General features: G+C 45.9%; 2 protein-coding genes across 2 annotated transcripts in view; one reads left to right on the forward strand and one right to left on the reverse strand.

The window, feature by feature from the left end:
* Positions 1-1,950: 1,950 nt before the first annotated feature.
* Positions 1,951-2,758, forward strand: SCAND1 (SCAN domain containing 1). The gene has a single exon (XM_008074340.1). The coding sequence runs from the start codon at positions 2,136-2,138 to the stop codon at positions 2,655-2,657; it is 522 nt and encodes a 173-aa protein (XP_008072531.1). The 5' UTR covers positions 1,951-2,135; the 3' UTR covers positions 2,658-2,758.
* Positions 2,759-5,105: 2,347 nt separating this feature from the next.
* PHF20 (PHD finger protein 20) overlaps positions 5,106-19,921 on the reverse strand; it is a 164,940-nt gene continuing 150,124 nt past the window's right edge. The window contains exons 16-18 of the mRNA XM_008074342.2: positions 11,353-11,764; positions 8,847-9,030; positions 5,106-7,612 (exon numbers count right to left, since the gene is read on the reverse strand). Coding sequence (XP_008072533.1) covers positions 7,470-7,612; positions 8,847-9,030; positions 11,353-11,764 — 739 coding nt within the window. The 3' untranslated portion in view covers positions 5,106-7,469. The remainder of the gene's footprint in view (positions 7,613-8,846; positions 9,031-11,352; positions 11,765-19,921) is intronic.

Below are 19,921 nucleotides of genomic sequence, written 5' to 3' on the forward strand. Positions count from 1 at the left end.
ACAGTTCTAGATATTGTGGTAATGGCTGCATGAATCTACATGTGATAAAATTGCAAAGACCTATACATACACATACACACAAATGAGTGCATATAAAGCTGGAAAAATGTGAATACGGTGTGTGGACTGCACCAATGTCAATTTCCCCTGGCTTTGCTGTTGCACTACAGCCATGCAAGATGTTACTACTGGGGAAAACTCAATGAAGTTTACATGAGACCACTTTGCAATTTTTTTGCAATTTTCTATGAGATAAATTAATTTTCCAGACAAAAAACTTTTAAAAAGAAGTATACAGGCTGGGTGCAGTGGCTCCAGCCTGTAATCCCAGCACTTTGGAAAGCTGAGGTAAGAGGATTGCCTGAGTTCAGGGATTCAAGATCAGCCTTGGGTAACTCATCTCTACAATAAATCAAAAAATAAGCTGGGCGTGGTAATGTCCGACTCTAGAAGACCCGATTTACATATGAAATCTCCCAATTTTACATGTCAGCACTAAAAAAAAATTAAAGAACCACTGTGATGACTTTCAAGGTTTTTAGGCCATGGAAACTGTTCCAAGAGATCCACTTCTATCCATCCAGAGGACATCCTGTGGGAGGGGCAAGCTCTATCTCAGGGCTAGTGGTGTTAATGGCTGTTAAGCAAGTTCATCCATCCTGCACCGAGCTCAAAGGGACTGCAACGGCCAAACAAAACATTTCATGTGAGGTCCCTGTCCCTCTCTGGGGCTCAGTTTTCCTGTGAAATGGGGATACAAAATCTTGAGTCAGCTGTCAAACAGAACATAATACCATTTACTCAGGGGCTGTCACAGCCACCTGCTTCTACCTGCATCATCTTACAGTACCCTCTAGTAGGTAAGTTCTATTACATCCACATTTCACAGGTAAGAAAACTGTAGCTTGATGATAGCAAACAATTTACCTAATGAAAACAACAGCCAACATTTGCAAAGCCCTTTCTTTCCAGGGGCTTTACTGACTTAATCTTCCCAACAACTCTGAGGCAGGTGCTAGTACCGCCAGACGTGGTAAGGCAAATAAACCCTGCAAAGGGGTCTCCACCAACACAGCCTGACTCCAATACTCTAGACCAGCGCTGGTTAACAGAAATATAATGTAAACCATACAAGTCATTTAATTGTTTTAGTGGCCAAATTTTAAAAGTACAGACACAGATTAAATTAATTTTAGTAATGAATTTTATTTGACCCAATACATGCAAAGCATATTCCAACATGTAGCCGACATAAAAAATTGAGGTATTCTACGTTATTTTTCGTGCTCAATCCACACGTATTTTACATTACGGCAAGTCCCAATGGAGACTAGCTGCGCCCCAAGGGTTCAGTAAGCACATGTGGCTCGTGGCCGCCATGCAGGGCATGTGTTTACAGCTCATTTATTGAGTCAAAAGCAGAATCCACAGGCCCGCTATCCCCCGGGCTTCGGAGGACACGGCAGGATAGTGGCCCAAGGTTCCCGAGCACCTGCTCTGTGGTGGGCAGCGTGAGGACCTCGCACCCGTGGCTTCTGTCATCCTCGAGGTCAGGCGGGCGCTACTGCCCTTCTCCAGGCGGGAGGACCTCCTGCACCGTCCCTTCGCCCCTCCCCACGCCCGCGGCCCTTTCCCGGTCACTGCCAAGCGCCAGTCGATCGTGACCGAGGGGCTGTCCGGGCTGACCCTAACCAGAGTCCAGCAAGGAGACGCGCCTCCTGCATGCCCACGTGTCACTCGGCTAGGGCCCCCGACGCGACGTCGTCTTCGAAATCCGCGTCAGCCATCTCGGCGAGACCGTGCTGACCACCACCACAGGGGCCCGCCGCAACTTACGTCGGCCTTCGGCACACAACGCGCGAACGCGGGGTGGCGCCGCCGCCCGGATCCTGGGTCCGGCTTCCGGTGCTCGCGCGCGACCTGCCATAAAGAAGCACTCAGGGACTTCCGCTTCCGGCTGCCCCGGCGTCCGGCTGGTGCGAGTGATCTCCGTGCTCGCAGCCGCCTCGTGTCTGCACCCCGCCAGGGCTGTAACGGACTAGACCCTCGAGCGGGAAGGGTCTCCTCCTCCACCCCGCCCAGGCGCAGACGCAGTGCCGAGTCTGCGGTGCCAGACAAAGAGTGCCGCCGGAGCCATGGCGGCGATGGAACCGAGCCTGACGGCCGCCGAAAGCCCGACGGCGCCGCCGCCGGAAAGAGCGGAAGGAGCCGGCCCACCTCAGGGTCGCTCTGCGTTCCTGGAGGCCTTGCCGCCCGCCCCCGAGCCCTCGGGCTCCGACGCCGCGGTCCCTGAAGCGATTCCCAGGCCTCCGGCGGCGGCCTCCGCAGCGCAGGAGCCACCTCCTGGGCCCGCACCCCTGGGCCCCGCACCTCAGGCCGAAGCTGCGGCACGCCCCCCTCCGGTCCCCGGCGGCTCACGGCCTGGCCCCGAGACGTTCCGCCAGCGTTTCCGGCAGTTCCGCTCCCAGGACGCGGCGGGTCCCCGCGAGGCGTTCCGGCAGCTGCGGGAGCTCTCCCGCCAGTGGCTACGGCCCGACATCCGCACCAAGGAGCAGATCGTGGAGATGCTGGTGCAGGAGCAGCTGCTCGCCATCCTGCCCGAGGCGGCGCGGGCCCGGCGGCTCCGCCGCCGCTCTGACGTGCGCATCACTGGGTGAGCGGCTCCCCGGACCGGGCGCTCTGGACTGGGCACGATCGGGTCCGGGGCCTGAGCCTGGCATCCCACCCCGTGTTAATGAAAACAAGTTTTGGCAGCTCCTGTGGTCTGGTGTGTCTCTTTCGTTCGTCCTTTATTGGGTTTATTTTGCCGAGCCTGCTTCCCACCTCCTTTCTGGCTGATGGCGAAACGAAGTTGGGAGTCCTTTGTTCCTATTCCTTGGGCCTTAGTTGGCTGTTGTGGGCTTCTTAGATACACGGACCTGGGGCTGGGCGCGGTGGCTCCGCATGTATCCCAGCACTTGGGAGGCCGAGGTGGGAAAATTGCTTGAGCCCAGGAGTTTAAGACCAGCCTGGCCAACATAGCAAGACCTCGTCTCCACAAAAAATTTAAAAATTAGCCGGGCGTGGTGGCGCGGGCCTGTAGTTCCAGCACTGGGGAGGCTGAGGCGGGAGGATCGCCCGAGTTCAAGAGGTCGAGGCTGCGGCGAGCCGTGATTGTGCCACCGCACTTCAGTCTGGGCGGTAGAGTGAGACCCTGACTCAAAAAAAAAAAAAAGATATGGCCTGGGCCAGCCCTCCACCACATCCGAGCAGTTTTTCTTTCAGGCACTCAAGAACCCGCTTGGGTTTCCTGCAGGCAAAACAGCTGGCACTATTAAATGCTGGTCTAAGCGGCTACCTCTATACCAATAGTCACCGACTTGCCCCACCCTCTGCCTTATTTTAATGTGACGTTTCACAGCACATTCTTGCAGATAGACTAGTTCTTGTGAGCCCTGGTTTGTGCCTCCAGCCTTGCTCACTTCCTTGCCAAACTTCAGGTCTCTGGTAGGATTTAAGAAGAATTGTGTGAACTGACTTTACCTGATGCTACTCGTTTTGTTGTCTGCTTTTTGCTTTTTAAATAGCATTCTTGCTTAGAATTTGGCAAGTAATGGGGATGACCTGCTATTAAATCTTAAGCCTGCTCTGTTCTTAAAGGCTTCTGCCAGGGAGGAGCTAGTGGGGTCTATGAGCAGCTTGGATTGATCCCAGAAAGGCCCTACTGCAGCGAGTACCATCTATTAATATAAGGAAGGCCAAACCTGTCTTCTTGCACTGCTTTGAACAATCAAAATATAAAACGCCTGTAGCTCACACCACAAAGCATGAGCCAGAATGAGGTGGAAGTTGGTGTGGGGCATTTTGCTTCTGAATATTAAAGACACATTCAAAAGTATTTTTGCATCCTTTCTTGTTAGAGTTTGCACCTGCCTCCCTGCAAACGATAGCTCTGAAGGTAGAAGGTAAAAAAGCAGACTTCCTTTTAAAGGTGATGTTTGGGAAAGATTAATACATAGTAAAAATTGGATGAAGAACTTTAAACACTCATGCACTGCTTAATGATAGGGATATGTTTTGAGAGATGTGTTAGGCAATTTTGTCATTGTGTGAACCTCAGAGTGTAATTACCCAAACCTAGATGGTACAGCATACTACCCACTTAGGCTATGTGGTATAGCCTATTGCTTCTAGGCTACAAAGTTGTACAGTGTGTTACTGTACTGAATACAGCAGGCAATTATAACAATGGTATTTGTGTATCTAAATGTAAAATACAGTATAAAAGATATACCAAAGGTATCAGAGGAGGAGAAAAGAAGATTTAAAAAATGGTACATCAAGCCGGGCTTGGTGCTCAGCCTGTAATCCTGCGCTTTGGGAGGCCGAGGTGAGTGAATTGCCTGAGCCTGCGGGTTCGAGACCCGCCTAGGCAACTTGGCGAGACCTCATCTCTACAAAAAAAAAAAAAAAACCAGCCGGGCATGGGAGCGCACGCCTGTAGTTCCGGACTACTTGGAAGGCTGCGGCGGAAGGATGCTGGAGCCCAGCAGGTCGAGGCTGCAGTGGCCGGGAGCAGCCACTTGCACTCCAGTCTGGGTGACAGTGAGACTCCGACTCAAAAAAAAAAAAAAAGGTACATCTGTATGGGCACTTACATGAATGGAGTTTACAGGACTGGAAGTCGCTCTGGGTGAGTCAGTAAGTGATAACTGAATGTGAAGGCCTAGGACTTTACACTACTCGACTATAAACACTACATTTAGGCTACACTTGAGTTTACTTTAAAAAATAAACCTTAGTTTACTGTAACTTTTATAAACTTTTAAATTTTAACTTTTTGACTTTTGTTATAACACTTAAAACACACTGCACAACTATACTAATCTATTTTCTTTCTATACTTATTCTATAAGCATTTTCCTGTTGTAAAGTTTGCTTTTTTTACTTTTAAACTTTTGTTAAAAACTAAAGGTTCATGCAGTAGGACCATCAAGACATCACCAAACAATGGGGACTTTTCAGCTTCATCATGATCTTATGGGATCATCGTGAAGATGCAGGACAACACTGACAGAAACGTTATATGGCACATGACTATAATTCAGTAATATGTGACTGAAACATAGCAACAAAAACCTGTTTTATTTTTTCCAAATACAGATACAGAAGTTGCATGTTTTTCAAATATTGCTTCAAAGCAACATTTCTATCTACAGCGCTTTCTGTTCTAATAGCGCGTAAACATAGATATGTATCCACAGTGCAATGTAGGCTCATCAAGGATCCACCTTGCATACACTTATCACTTAAAGAAATAAAACAATTAGTCAAACCACAACTGTTTTTTCAAGGTAATTTTTTATAGGTGGATAGTTTTTCTCAAAAGATAAAACTTAGGTAGTGCACATATTTCTAAATGGTAACAGCAATGTTTGTAAATAACAGTTTCCAGTGCTGCAACTTGGGGTTAACTCAACTTGACCCACGATATGGGAATGGAGCCCCGCAACATGGCTTTTAATTAGGGAAGGACACTGAGGTTATGAGAACTTGGGGAGTCTTTCCTGCTTCCCTAAGCACAAAAGTCACAAAGAGTGAAAAGGGATTATTTCCTTTACATAACCTAAACAATAAGCCCAATAATGGACAATTGACAAAATTAGGATAATTCAGTTTCTGCTTCCATCTTTGAAAAAGACATGAATTTGACTACCTTAAAAGTTACAGCTTCCACAGATGTGACATACTCAATGTACTTTCAGAAAAGAAAAATTAGTAATCTAATAATACAACAATCATCATACCTCACAGTTGTGGCTATAGATAATCATCCTGTTTTCTGTCTTCAGACAAGCATCACACAATTCTTAAAATGCAGCTGTCTGAACAGATGTCATGCACACTTTTTGGGCATTTCTTCCCACACTAGAAACAATGGTGTTAGCAGTGAGAAGTAGCCCTTTCTACAGGAATTATGTCATCTTTATTACAGATGTTAAAGCCACATGTATTCCCTCTTGATGGGTAAGCAATAGCAGGTCAACTTACACTTGTCCTATAATTCATTTTATATCAAATGGTGAACAAATCACTAGACAGTGCATTCCCTGAAACAGACCTTAGGACAGAGGCCTGAATTAATGACCACAATGACCTGTGCCTAACCATTTCATAGACTGCTGGAGATACTGTCATTACTATTGAGATACTGGCTACTTCATGTTTACATAGTAAATATTGCAGCATATAACATTACAGATTCATAAACCCATAATTAACTTGTAAGTGTTAATGGACAACTGTGCTTTGAATTTTGCCTTCAGTAATAAGAAAACTTAAGTAGTGAAATGGATCATTCCTCAAAGCATGGAACATTTTAACTTTGCCTAGTAAGGAGAAACAAAACAAAATACAGCAACTCTATGTAGAATCATAACCTGCAAAGAAAATAGGTTGTACCTCGACCTTAAGCAGCATAATCACCTTGATCTCACAAAATAATACAAACGGGAAATGTAAAGTGTTATAGTAACAATTCTGAAAAAGCCAACTACTGAACATACCCTTCAGGGAAGGAGAAAAGTGGCACGTGTAGAATCTGAAGTTGGTTTACAGCATTATAAAACATGGTAATTCCCCAAACCACATTCTTTGTAACAAATCTTTACAGTGAAAGAGTTCAAAATTTTGGAAACATTTTTGGACATTAAATAGAACTGGGAAGTTGTCAATACTAAGAAAGGTCGAATACGCTGTCCTTTGGGTCCCAGACCCTGCCTGTTTCTGTTTGGAATTCTTCCTGGATTCTTATTACAGTAAGATTCTAGCTTCTCCAGGGAGGTAGGGCCTCTGTTACAAAAGCCATAACCCAGCCCACTCTGGGGTGAAAGCACATAAAACTTGTCCCCAGTACCATGAAGTCATGCAGAAGATGTGGTGAGAAAAGTGAAGAGTCCTAAGGAGAAGGCAAGGCTGCCTAGGTTCTGCTTCTTCCTGACCTCCACGGAATGGTGAGGTCACAACATTCCCATGAAGCTAGAAAACGAAAATGATGGCTGCTGCCCAAACATCATGCCAGGCAGAAACCAAAGGGTTGGCATGTGCCCCAATCCAACAGAAAAGTCCATTAAATAAACTGCAAATTCAATTTACAATTGTTTCCAACTAAATGTTTTTGGCTCTCATTCCATTTATCATCAGTGGCACGATTTCAAGTGAAGTTTGTGCAAAAAGACTCTTCATTCAACGATACGCACAGAAGAAGGGAATCACAAGAGTCTATTTGCTGCCTTCTTGGTAGGCTTTGAGATCAGAGTGCCCTGCCTCAGCCAAAATGGCCTGTGTCCAACATCCATACACTCCTGCCCAGATCCCTGAAGTCAGTCGGTCACGTGCATTCGGCATGCTAGGGTTATTTATTTAAATATGTGAAGCTCCTCCTGCAGGTGCTCCAGGATTGTGCCCCCTTTAGCTTTGGGTGCCCAGTTTCATGTTGAGCAGCATAGGGCGATCTGCTGCACCTTGCCCAGGTCCGTCAACAGCTGCTTGATGCAATGCTTGAGCTGTGGAAGCCTGGCTAACGGCTCAGGGGGCTCCAGCTCCCCGCTGTAGTCCAGCCAGCTCTCCAACACTGTCAGCAGAAGAGAGAGAGAAGACTCAGAGATAAGACACTAGACTTGTAAGAACACCAGTAAGAGTTTCAGTACCTTATCCCATCTGGTCATTCATGGGAGGGTCATTTCAGCCAACGCTGAGCCAATGCCCTCTCTACAAAGTATTACTCCTGGGGCAAAGCTCAAATGCTTTACAGCAACACAGTCCAAAATAATTTTCTGTGGCTGGGCACGGTGGCTCACACCTGTAATCCCAGCACTTTAGGAGGCCGAGGCAGGAGGGTTGCTTGAGCCCAGGAGTTCAAGACTGGACTGGGCAACATAGTGAGACTTCAGCTCTACAAAAACAAAATCAAAGAATTAGCAGGACATGGTAGTTTGCATTAGTAGCCCTAGCTACTCAGGAGACTGAGGCAGAAGGCTCAGCCCGGGAGGTAGGGGCTGTGGCGCATGTGATGGCGCCACCGCACTCCAGCACGGGCGACACAGTGAGCCTCCGACTCAAAAGACGGAAACAACCAAAACTAGGAGACAGGGGACTGCTCAGCAAGCACACACACACAAAGCCAGTCTTTGGCAAGAAGATCCCACAGTCGCTGAGAGGCCCCGCTTGGGTGGCCTAAACTACCTGGGTCTGGTCCAGGCCCAGCGAAGACCCCAGTGCTGTGGTGGCCCAGGGCATGCACAGGAGGAGCGACAGCAAGACCCAGACCAGAAGAGCCTATGCCATTTGATAATCGCTGAGCTTGGTTAGCAGGAGTGTGTGGCGCTCCCAGAGGAAGCCCGGCTGTCCAGGTCCGCGGGGCCAGAGAACACACCAGGACCATGGGGAGGGCAACAGCATCTTCTCTGGACCCGGTTTTCAGATTAAATCCTCAGGCATCCTAAAAACTCAAGTCACAATTATAGCTCCCCACAGAATCTTGTTTGTAAAGAATGGCTTAGATGACACATTTCCTGTAAGCAGAGTTGCCAGTTGCTCTTTTCCTGCACGGCTGCCTTCGCAGGAGGGACTGGGCAAGTGAGGCAGGACCCCTGATGTCATGCAGACTTCAAATTGCCCGGTAAATACTCAATGTAAGGCTTTTAGCCCTCTTGAGGAGAGAACAGAGTCGGGGTAAAGCTGAAAAGAAGAAAAAGTAAGACTACAGCTGTCCCTGGAAAGCCAGGTCGGGGGGTTCAGAAAGCAGCTCCTCTGGGGGGTGCTCAGAGCGCACGCCAGTGGGCACAGGGTCAAGTACGGAGCCTTACCATCCAGCTCTTTCTCAATGGAGTCCATCCGATGCGTGACTTCATCCTGAAGAGATTCCACGTGCGTCAGCAGGTTAAACTGCCACTGGTGCTGGGAGCTCAACAGCCCCTCTCCGCCTCTGTCCAGCAGCTTCCGAGCAGGGGCTTCCTCTGGTAGAGCCTTTTTGGAGACATAGTCCTTCCCCTGGGGATGCAGTAGCATGCAAGTTACTGAGCAGAGATAGCCTCCGGCCCCTTTTCCAGTCAGTCAAGGTTTGCAACTGAGAAACCAATTGTAGTTTACTCCAATTCCCTATCTTCCTTTCCTCCTGCCCACTTGGGAGTTGGATAGAAGCTTACCAATACCAGTGCCAACAACTCAGGGCAGCCCAGACCTCTGGCTCCAGGGGCCCACAGCTGCTTCCTTTGACTGGCCCAATGCCCTAGGCCTGAAGTAGTTTCACAGAATGGCTTCCCGAGCCCTGAGAGCTGACTAGAACAAGTTAGTATAGACAAGGATTAGTAAGTGGGAGTCACACACACACAGGCTTTAAGTCTTAGCTCTGTCTCTGGCTGTATGTGTGACTCTGGATGGGTTCCTTTGCCTCTCTAAGCCTCTGTTCCCTCCAGGGGGAGGTGGAGGTAGTAAATACAGCTTTGAAGGTGTGTGAGGATGAAACAGGATGAGACACATAAGAGCAATGCCAGCTGAGTGTCAACTCACCATCATGAAAGAGAGTTTAAACCCTGGCTGCCTTGCTTAGTCCCAGTTACTTCCTGATTTTGAATTATGTGCCAGACTCCTCTAAGAATCTGCCTTGTCCACAGGGCCACAAACATTTTCTGGGGTTTGGAATCTCAATCTTTCACTGGCTCATTTGAAATAAAATAGATTCTAGCTAATATTTACTCAGTCCTTACTATGACACCTTTGTCAGGGCTGCTCACAAATACATTCCATTGTAACTGAGGGGCACACAGTCCCTGGTCCTATCCTACAGGTGAGGAAACAGTCTGATCAGGGAGGTGAGATCACTCACTCAGAACCACACAGTAAGGGGTTTAGCCTGGAACTGATACTGAATCTGTCTCAAAAGACGGTTTCCTTATCGCCCTTGGTCAACACTGTTAAGACACTGGCAAGGGCACATGGATGAATGAAGCACAATTCCCACCCTGAAGAGGCTTAAAATCTAGGATGCTCCATCTCAGCAACAGGCAGCAACACACCTAAGGCTGGTGACAGCAACCTGCAGGAGAAAAGTCTGTGAAGTAAGGCTGATACGGGCAGAGATGCTCTGAAATCACACAAAGCCTCACTGACAACTGAGGACAGGTACAAGAAAACCAGTGAACAGGTGAAGATGAAAACATCGGCAAAGAGGTGACACACAAGGGGCTCCAGAAGACTAAACAAAACTGAGACTGGTTCCAGGAAAAACTGATGAAACCAGCAAATATTTTGACAAAATGAACCCTTCTTACAAAGGAGCTTCCAAGGTAAAAGTCAAAGTAAAGTTACCATACAATTGGACTGAAGATGATTATGCCTAACAAAACACTCAACTCATTGGCTGCCCATACTAAGAGTGAATACCTAGGTGCAACTATAATGTAAAGTGCCCTGAAGAAAACCTGAATTTTCCTGACCCTTTTCTCCATGCTACTGCTCACTCTCCACCCCCACCAACCAGGTCATTTTTTGGTGTTTCTTGGAACCAATGATCTTTGGCATAAGTGGACTCTCCTGACATTTCTATGTCATGTCGTATCACATAATTTTTAATTTATTTTTAAATTTATTTTTATTTTTATTTGTTTTTGAATTGGAGCCTCACTCTGTCGCCCAGACTGGAGTGCAGTGGCACACTACTGGCCACTGCAGCCTCGACCTGCTGGGCTCCGGCGATCCTTCCACCTCAGCCTTCCAAGTAGCTGGAACTACAGGTGTGCGCTACCACACCCAGCTAATTTTTTGATTTATTGTAGAGATGAGGTCTCGCCAAGTTGCCCAGGCAGGTCTCGAACCCGCGGGCTCAGGCAATCCACTCACCTCAGCCTCCCAAAGCACGGGATTACAGGCTGAGCCACCGAGCCCAGCTATTTTTTTATTTTTTTGACTTGTAGTCTTCTTCTGTTGCCCAGGCTGGAGTGAAGTGGCACGATCTCAGTTACTGTAGCCTCGACCTGCTGGGCTCAGGCAATCCTCAGCCTTCCAAGCAGCTAGAACTACAGGCATACTCCATCACGCCTGGCTAATTTTTTGAATTACTGTAGTCCTGCCAAGTTGCCCAGGCTGGTCTCGAACCCCTGGGCTCAGGCAATCCTCTCACCTTGGCCTTCTAAAGTGCTGGGATTACAGGCATGCCCAGCCTGTATTCACTTTAGCAGACCAAAAACACCTATAATATGCAAATTTAAATACAGCTTTATTAATAAATGTCTTCCACAGAACGTTTAACCCTAGGAGGAGAACTTACAAGCATCCAAGCGTTGAATGAAGAATAAGTACAAGAGAGCAACATACCTTTGGGGAGCTGGGTTTGGAGTCGCTATCTCCCCTGCTTCTGTCCTGGTCTAGAGGCCAGCCCAGGCGTGGGGAGAGAGAATCATCACCATTCTCATGGAGGGGGTTGACCGCATCATCCAGGGCAGAACCCCGCGTCTCCACCACCAGCTTCTGCTCCACAGCAGGGTAATAGGCACGGGGTTTCTGGTAGCAGTGCTCACTGGTGATATAGGATTCCTCCACAGACTGGGACAGGGGCAAAGGCAGGGGCCGGGGCTTCTCCATTGACCCATTCAAAGTTCTATAGCTTGGGGTTTCCTCCTTACTCCTGGTGTCCGTGACATGGATGTGTTTGGAATGAGACCTCCCCTCCCCTGAGTGCTGTTTCCAAGGCTGGCACCACAGCTGCAGATCAGGATGCTCCCGGCTTCTGTAGGAAAGGCAAACAGGGAAAAGGCTTTGGAATAACTGGCATCATTGCAGGGGCTTCTCAATGCCCAAACATTCCCAACAAAAGGGAGAGTCGCTCCCACCTGGTCACAAACTCCAATCTGCTAAGCAAGAGGGAATGTGATCCTCGGTCTCCTAGGAGACCACTTCTCAGTGAGCTCCCACCACAGACACACACAATGACAGGGACTGGACTTCTAGCTGGAAGACCTGACTGCCTTTCAGCTCTGCCACCAATCAGCAGCACAGCTGGGACAACTCATTCAACCAGCTTCAATCTTGTTTCCTCGTCTGTAAAACTGAGCTAATCATCTGCCATCAACCACTGAGTCTTATACAGATGAAGTGAATTAATCCGAATGGCAGTACTTTTTGGGCGGCAAAGTGCTCTTCAAATGTGACTGCTAAACATAATTTTAACTTATTAGTAAATAATCACAATAATCCTGGCATGAAATGGCACTCGACTACAAAAATGCAGTGATAATCCAGAGAATAAAAAACAAATCATAGGCCATTCATAGTAAAGTTTCTAAAAATTCTTCTAAACTCTATTCTCATCATTCCAAAGAGGAAAGTTTGTTATTAAAGAAAAGAACAGAGGCCACACCTATAATTATAGCAGTGGCTCACACCTATAATCCTAGCACTGTGATATGCCAAGGCAGAAGGATCGCTTGAGACCAGGAGCTCAAGACCACCCTGGGCAATATAGTGTGACCTCATCTCTACAAAAATAAAAAATTCACTGAGTATGGTGGCGTATGCCTTTAGTTCTAGCTACTCAGGAGTTTGAGGAGGGAGGATCACTTGAACCCAAGAGTTGAAAGCTGCAGTGCATTGTGATTGGGCCACTGCACTCCAGTTTGGGTGACAGAGTGAGACCCTGACTCGAATTTTAAAAAATAAAATAAAATAACAGACTCTTATCCTGTTTAGGGTCATAGACTCCTCTGAGAATCTATTGAAAGGCATGCCTTACAGGTATGTGCACATAAAACTCCAGAGATAATTCTGGAATTTTCCTAGTGTAATTTACTCTTTGAATTTCAACCCAACAGAGAGCCATTAAATTATTAGATCATAATCAATTGTAAAAAAGAAAAAAGAATAGAATAAATATATGTAAGACTAGGCGTTTTGTGCAATCTTAGTTTCTATTTTATATGTGTAAGCAACATAAAATGTATTTCTTTAGTGTGAAATCCCACACTGGAATCTATCTTTAAACGTTTAAAAAGTCATTATTTAGATAAATTTTTATCTTTTGACTTTACAACCCAGAACTTCCATTATAACATTAGATCATTAAACAAAAAGAAAAAAGAAGGAAGGAAGAGAGGAAGAAACTACAGAGAAATAGTGCTTCTTACTTAAGGCTCACTACCAGCAGTCCACAGTGGATGGCAGTGCCCAGGGGGTGTCTGGAAACAAGTGTGAGGACAGAGATATGCTACTGGCATTTAGTTTATTTAGAAAGAGGTTTAGAAACATGTGGGGTCTTTCCAGTTATCACAATGCCTGAGAGCTACCTACTGGCTATTTTTTCCTTTCCATTTCCTTTCCTTTCATTTCATTGTATCTTATTTTATTTTTTGAGTAGGAGTTTCACTCTGTCGCCCAGGCTAGAGTGCAGTGGCATGCTCATGGCCACCACAGCCTCATACTGCTGGGCTCAGATGATCCTTCCACCTCAGCCTTCCAAGTAGCTGGAACCACAGGCACACACTACCATGCCAGACTAAATTTTTGATTTACTGTAGAGATGAGGTCTCGCCAAGTTGCTTGAACCCCTGGACTCAGGCAGTCCTCTTGCTTCCATCTCCCAAAGTGCTGAGATTACAGGCATGAGCCACCGCACTCGGCACCTACTAGCATTTAGTATTTAGTTCCTAGAATACAAGGGTACTAAACATCCCGTAATGCTCAGGTAATCCCACACAAAGATGAATCACCCCACAGTAGAAGTGCCAACAGTGCCTTCCCAGCCTCCAGAGAACACTGCATGTGAGCAGCTTAACCCACCAGCAACTCCCCATATGGGTACCCCCCGCCTATTACCTAAGCCTGCCTGCAAAAGTGGAACTGGTCATAAACATGAAAGCATACAGTGATGTTGCAGAACCTAAAATTCTTCTCCCAAGGGCCTATAAACATGCCTTCTCCGTTCTTCTTCTCTACCACTCCTATCCCCTGGGAAAGGAGAGGAAATGACTATGGGCATCTGTCCAAGAACCCTATCCAGGTCCAGAGACACACCTCTGAAAGTATGATTGCTGGAGGAAGTAGGGGGTCATTGGCTTTAGAGTCCATTGTCATCTGAGACCTGTTAACATGGAGCACATGAGCCACAGTATAGACCTGCGCTTTACAAAAATCTCTCAAGTCTTTGCTTCCTCCCTTCCAGCGAAGATCTGAAAGTGCTACGATGCTCACCAGGATGGTGACCTGGCCTTTCCTTGCAAGTTCTGTCAATTGTGAAGAAGGTCTGCATAGCCATCCAGGCCACGTATTTTATGATGACAGATGCTTTGAAGTTACTTCCAGTTTCATTGTTTGCCTTTGAAAATAAACTCATCAGGTCACTTGGAAACAACACTTCTTAGAATGAAGACCCTGAGCCCTGAGAGCAGGGGCTATCCATGTGTACACAGATATACTAGGGCTGCCTCCCTCTTTCCCAGAATATTTCTGTTATTTATTTTTAAATTTGTATTATTAGTAGACCTTTGCACTCAGAGACATCTAGTGGATCACTTACCAGCAATCTGACCACACTCTTTAATGAAATAGTGAAAAATGAATCACTTAATATAAAATACTATAGTGTTGGAACCAATTATTTTATTGTAATAATATTTGGCTTCTAATGGAATTTTGGATACTGAGGAACTTATGAGAAAAAAAGCAAAATTTTACAACTTATGTTTCTAACATGTGGCAATGTATAAAACAGTCATGACATGCATGCATTGCAGATTCATTGATACATATTGTGCAATAGTAATTTGCTTGACATCTTCCACCTGGTGTTTTCTTTTCTTTTCTTTTCTTTTTTTTTTTTTTGAGTTGGAGTCTCACTCTGTCACCCAGGTTGGAGGGCAGTGGCATGCCCACGGCCACTGCAGCCTCAACCTGCTGGATTCAGGCAATCCTTCCACCTCATCCTCTAAGTAGCTGGAACTACAGGCAGGCGCCATCATGTCCAGCTAACACCTGGTGTTTTTCCATTTGAGCAGACAATTTAGTCTCGTTTTCTTCCCCCCACATTAATAATATGTAATTTATTGTCCAGTCTGTTGTTCGGAGATGTGGAAGGACACACTCACGATTCCTGAAAACCACTTCTCCACTGATTGATCATATCTCAGTATATATTCCATCTCTTTATTTGCTTTATCATGCAATTTGAATAGAAAACTTCAAGGATATGCACTTTGAAAAATTTGCTCTTGCATAAGTTTGTCGTGTATAATCACCAACAATCTCTTTATGTCCCCTAGCAGGGAACATTCAAGTGGTTTGCTAGATTTGATGTCCCCTCAGAGGGACATAGGAGTGTGCAAAGTGTTAAGAGATGTGGGTCTCGCTATGTTGCCCAGGTTGATCTCAAATTCCTGGCCTCAAGCAAGTCTCCGCCTTGTCCTCCTTGGCCTTCCAAAGTTCTGCGATTACAGACATGAGCAGCTGGGCAGCTCTCAGGATTGTTTCTCCATTCATTGATCTCCATATGCTCTCTTCCAAATTAAAGTCAATTTTAGTTCTAGTCAAAGATAACAGATCTAAACTGGGATTCAGAAGGGACTAGGCCCTAGAACATGGAACAGAGCCAGGAGTACTTTATTTCAATAAGAAGAAAGAGAGCAGCATCTGATAGAATCCTCAAATGAAAGAAAATACAGCAAGGTCTACCATCAGGAGCATCACCTGAGGGTTCCCCAGGCCATGCATGGACCACTTTCCACCTACTTCAGTTAATTGCTGGCATCTTTTTTTTTTTTTTTTTTGAGTTGGAGTCTCACTCTGTCACCCAGACTGGAGTGCAGTGGCTGCTCCCGGCCACCACAGCCTCGATCTACTGGGCTCCGGTGATCCTTCTGCCTCAGCCTTCCAAGTAGCTGGAACTACAGGCACGCGCTACCATGCCCAGCTAATTTTTGATTTATTGTAGAGATGAGGTCTCGCCAAGATTCCCAGGCGGGTCTGGAACCCGTGGGCTCAGGCAATCCACTCACCTCAGCCTCCCAAATGCGCGGGATTACAGGCTGAGCCACCGATCCTGGCTTGCTGGTATCTTTTAAGAACAAACTCAGTTGGTTTATAAGGAGTAAAGTTTTTTTATTTTATAAAATGTGAGGGAATAGCTAGTCTCTGGCATTCTATCCAGGGCTATTATTTGATTTCGTTCACTGTGATAGATACTGTCACAGTGACTGCTAACTGTCGCAGCATCCAATCTCCCTTCCTGATAAAGTCTGGACGGCTGGTCCGTCCAAATCTCACGTAAGACATGTGATTCCCAGTGTTAGAGGTGGGGCCTAGTAAGAGGTGGCAGGATCAGGGGTATGGATACCTCATGAATGACTTGGTACTGTTTCGTGATAACAAGTGAGGTCTCGCTCTGTTAGCTCACTCAGAGTTGGTTGTTTAAAAGAGTCTGGCACCTCCTTCTCTCTCTTGTTCTCACTCTTGCCGTGTGACACTCTGGTTCCCTTTGTCTTCCATTTGGAATAAAAGCTTCCTGAGGCCTCCCCAGAAGCCAAGCAGATGCCAGCACCAAGCAGAGCCAGAAGCCAAGAAACCTCTTTATAAATTGCCCAGCCTTAGGTATTTCTTTATAGCAACACAAAACAGACTAATACACTCACTTTCTCCTCTTATACCCATCCTTGCCCCTACTCCTGAGTTTAAGCAGGACATGTGACCACCTGGCTAGCTTCCCCTGCCTCTCCTGGGGCAGAACTAAGGTGCAGGTAGATGAGGGTAATTCCAAGAAAATGCCAGGGCAGTAAGACAGAAGAAAACTATGTCCCCAAGTCCATAGATGGATTGTAGAGGAAGGTCACCTACCTGACCTAGACCCCTGCCCAAACCTGAATCATACATTGTGTGAGAAAGAAACTTTCATTTTGTTCAAGCCTCTTTTTGGGGGTTGGGGGGAGGCTATAGTATACCCAAACCTATACAGACCCTCGCTGAATATTCACTGCTCAACCACCCTTTGTCACACCAGAACTTGTGTACCACAGAGTATGAGAAAAAGTAGACTCTCAACCTACCATCTGAGGGCTTAGATGCTGTACTCTGCCTGATACTAGGCTTCTTCCGGGAAACATCAGCACAAAGGAAGTCTTGTCAAGGGGTGGCCTATCAAAGTCTTAACTCACTTGTGGTACTAGTCTGTCACTGTTTATAACTTAACTAAAATGACCTCCTATGGGAAGGCTCATGAAAGAACTTGAGAGATTTTATTTTATCTTTTTAGTTGGAGTCTCACTCTGTCACTCATGCTGGAGTGCAGTGGCATGCTCACGGCTACCACAACCTTGACCTGCTGGACTCAGGTGATCCCTCTGCCTCAGCCTTCCAAGTAGCAGGAACCACAGGCAAGCGCCACAACATCTGGGAAATTTTTTGATTTATTGTAGAGATGAAGTCTCGCCATGTTGCTCAGGCTGGTTTTGAACCCCTGAGCTCAAGCAATCCTCTAGCCTCTACCTCACAAAGTGCTGGGATTACAGGTGTCAGTCACTGCGCCCAGCTGAGAGATTTTTATAGAAGAGAAGGAGTCCCTGCCACAGACTATACTAACACCAAAAGAAAGCTTACAAGGCCATGCAGTATTGCACGGAGAGGCAGTTAGACAGGTGTAGGACGAGTACGTGATAGAAACCGGAACTTGGGTTCTAGTGCAGGCTACATACCTGGACACCATGAAAGAAGAGCTATCTCACCAGGTTATAAAAGCTAGCAGACTCCTATAAGAGCCACGTGTCTTTATCAGAGCTTACATGAACTTGGGTCATCTGACGTATAGAACGCAACCACAAAAGAAAATTCACACTCAATTTCACTCCTCAATCTCCTGGCCACTAAAACCCAGAAGTCCAGTTCCAAAAGGCCTAAAATTTTCTTGATAAGCAAACCAACAAGAGACATACGTATCGAGCAACCACTATGCCAGAGAGTAAGATTGCCAACACTATCTCTTCCATAAGCTTTCGATTTTACTTCATTTATTAATCAAGAACATTTAGCTTGGGTGTGGTGGCTCACACCTCCCAGCACTTTGGGAGGCTGAGGAGAGAGGATTGCCTGAGCCCAGGGGTTCAAGACTAGTCTGGGCAACTTGGTGAGACCTCGTCTTTATAATAATTTTTTAAAAAATAATGTTTGTATACCTAACCCTGAAACGTACCCCACATCCTTATAATAAAAATTTTTTTAAAAAGCCAGGCTCAGTGGCTCAGCCTGTAATCCCATACCTTTGGGAGGCTGAGGTGAGTGGATTGCCTGAGACTTGCCTGAGCCTGCGGGTTCAAGACCTGCCTGGGCAACTTGGTGAGACCTCATCTCTACAATAAATCAAAAATTAGCCGGGGGTAGTAGTGCACGCCTGTAGTTCCAGCTACTTGGAAGGCTGAGGCAGAAGGATCGCCAGAGCCCAGCAGGTCAAGGCTGCGGTAGCCAGGAGCGGACACTACACTCCAGTCTGGGTGACAGAGTGAGACTCCAACTCAAAAAAAAAAAAAAAAAAAGAAACCTTCAGCAGAATGAACAACCTATGGAATGGGAGAAAATTGTTGTAAATTATGCATCTGAAGAAGGGCTAATACCTAGATTTTATAAGGAACTTAAATTAATTGACAAGAAAAGCACAAATAACCCCATTAAAAAGTGAGCAAAGAAAATGAACACACTTTTTTAAAGAATACATAAAAGTAGCCAATAAACATATAAAAAAATAAATTTTAATATGACTGACTCTGACTTTAAAAGCAAATCCATGATCATAGAAATATATAAAACGACCCGCCTAGGCAACTTGGCGAGACCTCATCTCTACAATAAATCAAAAAATTAGCCGGACGTAGTAGCGTGCGCCTGTAGTTCCAGCTACTTGGAAGGCTGAGGCGGAAGGATCACTGGAGCCCAGCAGGTTGAGGCTGCGGTGGCCGGGAGCGGCCACTGAACTCCAGTCTGGGAGACAGAGTGAGACTCCAACTCAAAAAAAAAAAAAAGAAATATATAAAACATGGAATGCAGGTATTTCTAGAGAGAGATAATATTCAAGATATATAAAAACCACATAAAAGCAATATTTTTAACACACCACATATGTATATTTTCCATGGCTCTATTATTTCCCACACTAGAAATGGAACATCTGATACCCTACTATATTTACTCTAAGTGCACGTTAACATAGCATAAACAGTTTGACTTGTTTTCACTTATATATCGAACACAATACTGACTTTGCAAAAAAACTATCAATTCACTTTTTTATTGCTTAAAAAGTCAAGATCCTGTTTTATATTTATAAACATGCTCTTACTTCCATGTTTTGTTAGTGTACTTTTAAAAGTTGTAAGATCTCAGATCATCAAACATCTTACCAATTTTTCTTTTAAATTTTAAAATTGTGGGATACAATTCAGGGTTAGGTATACAAATATTCATTGTGCAGGTACCCTTTTTAATGAAGTGTGTCCCCCTTCCCCAAGCAGATTTCTACTACTGTCAATCTCAACTCCTTGCCCCCCCCCAAAGTTTCCTGCTACTGTCAATCCTTTAGTTATAGTATTATGGGAGTTGTTCAAGGTCCACTTATGAGTGGGAACATTTGAAGAATATCTTCCCATTCCTACTCCTCTCCACTAGTTGCTGGCAATCACCATTCTACCTTTTTCATCTGTAAGTTTGGCTTTTTTTTTCATTTTTTACTTATTATGATGTCCTCCAGATTCACCCAGGTTATCACAGATAAGAAAATATTTTCTTTTTTTTTTGAGTGGAGTCTCACTCTGTCACCCAGACTGGAGTGCAGTGGCCACTCTCGGCCACCGCAGCCTCCACCTGCTGGGCTCTGGCGATCCTTCCGCCTCAGCCTTCCAAGTAGCCGGAATTACAGGCA

This window comes from Carlito syrichta, unplaced genomic scaffold (assembly GCF_000164805.1).
Source record: "Carlito syrichta isolate Samal-C Ts95f unplaced genomic scaffold, Tarsius_syrichta-2.0.1 Scaffold316401, whole genome shotgun sequence".
NCBI classification, from domain to species: Eukaryota; Metazoa; Chordata; class Mammalia; order Primates; family Tarsiidae; genus Carlito; species Carlito syrichta.

Bases quoted from the DNA above. Each gene is read 5' to 3' on its own strand.
- SCAND1 (XM_008074340.1), top strand. From the start codon at position 2,136: ATGGCGGCGATGGAACCGAGCCTGACGGCCGCCGAAAGCCCGACGGCG.